Source organism: Mandrillus leucophaeus, unplaced genomic scaffold, assembly GCF_000951045.1.
Source record: "Mandrillus leucophaeus isolate KB7577 unplaced genomic scaffold, Mleu.le_1.0 Scaffold714, whole genome shotgun sequence".
NCBI lineage: Eukaryota > Metazoa > Chordata > Mammalia > Primates > Cercopithecidae > Mandrillus > Mandrillus leucophaeus.
Genome location: NW_012107742.1, coordinates 66657 through 69237, shown reverse-complemented (window position 1 = coordinate 69237; position 2581 = coordinate 66657). Strand labels below are relative to the sequence as shown.

General features: G+C 45.3%; 1 protein-coding gene across 3 annotated transcripts in view; it reads left to right on the top strand.

Moving 5' to 3' along the window:
* The first annotated feature begins 709 nt into the window (after positions 1 to 709).
* PFDN1 (prefoldin subunit 1) overlaps positions 710 to 2581 on the top strand; it is a 58995-nt gene continuing 57123 nt past the window's right edge. For 2 of the 3 annotated variants that reach the window (XM_011965042.1, XM_011965043.1), the window contains exon 1: positions 719 to 784. In XM_011965042.1, coding sequence (XP_011820432.1) covers positions 752 to 784 — 33 coding nt within the window. In that variant the 5' untranslated portion in view covers positions 719 to 751. Of the gene's footprint in view, positions 785 to 2581 lie in introns of all 3 variants that reach the window. The other variant, XM_011965041.1, reaches the window with a different exon arrangement.

Below are 2581 nucleotides of genomic sequence, written 5' to 3'. Positions count from 1 at the left end.
TTCCATTTCCAAAAGTCAATTATTATCTATACTTCTGGTTCAAATGCCAGGTCCTTTTATGGCAGAGATTCTCAAAAAAGTGATCCGCAGAGGAGTTGCACCATTAGCTCACTGGGATAGTTTGCAAAAGTGCAAATTTCCAGACCCCATTCTCAAAGATTCTGAGTAAGTTTGAGATGAGACCCAGAGAACCTGCATTTTTTTTTTTTTTAAACAAACGTATTCAGCCTCTCTTGAGAACCACTGTGCCTAGAAAGTCTTTGGGAAGCTTTTGGAAGTAGGAAGTTCGTCTTGGAAAGAACACTCCAGACAAGCTTTCCGGTAGTCTTTCCCAAACTGTCATGCCTGAGGTTCTGGACTTATTCTTACTGATCCCTGACAGCACAGCGACTAGCTGAAGGACTCTGATCGACTGATGAGGGTTTGACCTCATCTACATACATCCCAGTTTAGCAGCATATACTAAGCTAGCTGGCAAACTGCTTAAAGCCACATGGGAAATCTGCGCGTTGGGCTATGTCTGGAAGATGTGGAGGAGCAAGCCAGACCTGACCGGTCAGATAGTGGAGACACTGAATCCGAAACCCAAATATTTCAGGGGTTAATCAATTCTCATAGAAAGGTAGGAAGCCCGGTTAGTCCAACTCATGCGCAGGCGCAGAAGAAGGACGGATGCACACAGTAAGGCGCGCCCTTCCCCCACCCTCTTTCAGGCCAACTCCCACTGCGCAGGCGCATACAGTGCACCAACATGGCCGCCCCCGTGGATCTTGAGTTGAAGAAGGTAAAAGAGGGTCTTGGGCAGGCGGAGGCCTTCTCTTTGGAGGCTGAGGGGACTATAGGCAAGAATATCGAGTGAGGCACGAGCCTTGCATAAGGAAGGAGGGTCCAGTGGACTAGGGAATGGTTTCCCAGAGTCCTAAGGCCGCACTGCGTCTCCGTAAACTGGGGTGGGGGGCGAGCGGCTCTTGCTGGGTAGGAGCCGGTTTGGGTGAGGTAAGTCTGCGGGCCTATCTCGGGCCTGTGCAGTCTTTCTGAGCTCTAGAGAGCTTTCGTTGCGTTTGGAGGCTTCAGGGACTCACTTTCATAGTAAGAACCAAAGAGAGCATTTCAAATGGGGGTGGCTTCGGACCCCTTGCCTGAGTTGTGGCATCCGTAATTCTGCCTCATTTGCTTTGAAAAACTCCAAGTCCAACCTTTGTTTTTAGGCCGTTTATTCGGTTCTATACCTTGAAAGGTTGCGGTATCTACAGTTCGGAAAACCAGGCATTGTAACAGCAATGTTCATTTCAGGATTTTGCCCCCCCCGCCCCCCTTTTTAAGGACTTGTCAAAAAAAAAGAAAAAAAAGAAAACAAAACAAAACCTTCTTTTGAAGGACTTGTCAAAAAAACAACAAAACCAGTAAAGTTTTCCAAATAAAACCGGTATCAGAAGGAATTGGGTTTCCTGCTTTCCTCAGTTGCTTATAATGTGTTGTTACTCATATTTTTGCTGTCTAAGAATGATCAGCATTCTAACACCACTAATGACCCCAAACCAGTATGCTTTGTGTGGTGGGGTGGATTGGAAAGGACTCTAGAATTTATCTATTTTAAATCTACTTTTCTAGAAAGGGAACCAGTGCTAGAAGCTGTCTCTTATACACATCTAGATGTGTATAAGAGACAGGTTGCCAGGCTGGAGTGCAGTGGTGTGATCCCGGCTCACTGCAACCTCCACCTCCTGGGTTCAAGCAATTCTGCCTCAGCCTCCTGAGTAGCTTGGACTACAGGCGCGTGCTACCACACCCAGCTAATTTTTGTATTTTTAGTAGAAATGGGATTTTACCGTGTTGGCCAGGATGGTCTCAATCTCTTGACCTCTTGATCCGCCCGCCTTGGCCTCCCAAAGTGCTGGGATTACAGGCGTGAGCCACCGTCCCTGGCCTTGAAGTACGTTTCTTAAGTGCTTACTTTCCTGTTCTGTCTATAATTACATACTTAAGTGTGTAAGTTCAGTAATAAAAATGATTTATCATGGAAAATGTTTATAGCAATGTTATATTGTATGTGAAGAAGATTTATTTAAGTAGGTGCAGTTTTAACCTCCTCTTCCCTACTTAATTTATTAGGAGTGATACAAATCATAAATCTTTCTGATATCTGATCAGTGTTATAAAATAAAAATAAAGATTCAATTGTCATTTAAATACACTCATTCTGGCCAAGCGTGGTGGCTCATGCCTGTAATCTCAGCACTTTGGGAGGCCGAGGTGGGTGGATCCCCTGAGGTTAGGGGTTTGAGACCAGCCTGGCCAACATGGGGAAACCCCATCTCTACTAAAAATATAAAAATTAGCGAGGCGTGGTGGCGCACACCTGTAATCACAGTTACTCATGAGGCTGAAGCAGGAGAACTGCTCGAAACTGGGAGGTGGAGGTTGCAGTGAGCCGAGATTGCGCCATTGCACTCCAGCCTGGGCAACAAGAGTGAAACTCTGCCTCAAAAAAAAAAAAAAAAAATACACTCACTCTAAGTGTCATGCGTTGTTCTAGTAGGAGGACAACTCACATGTGAGAAATCTAGTAAATTATTTTACT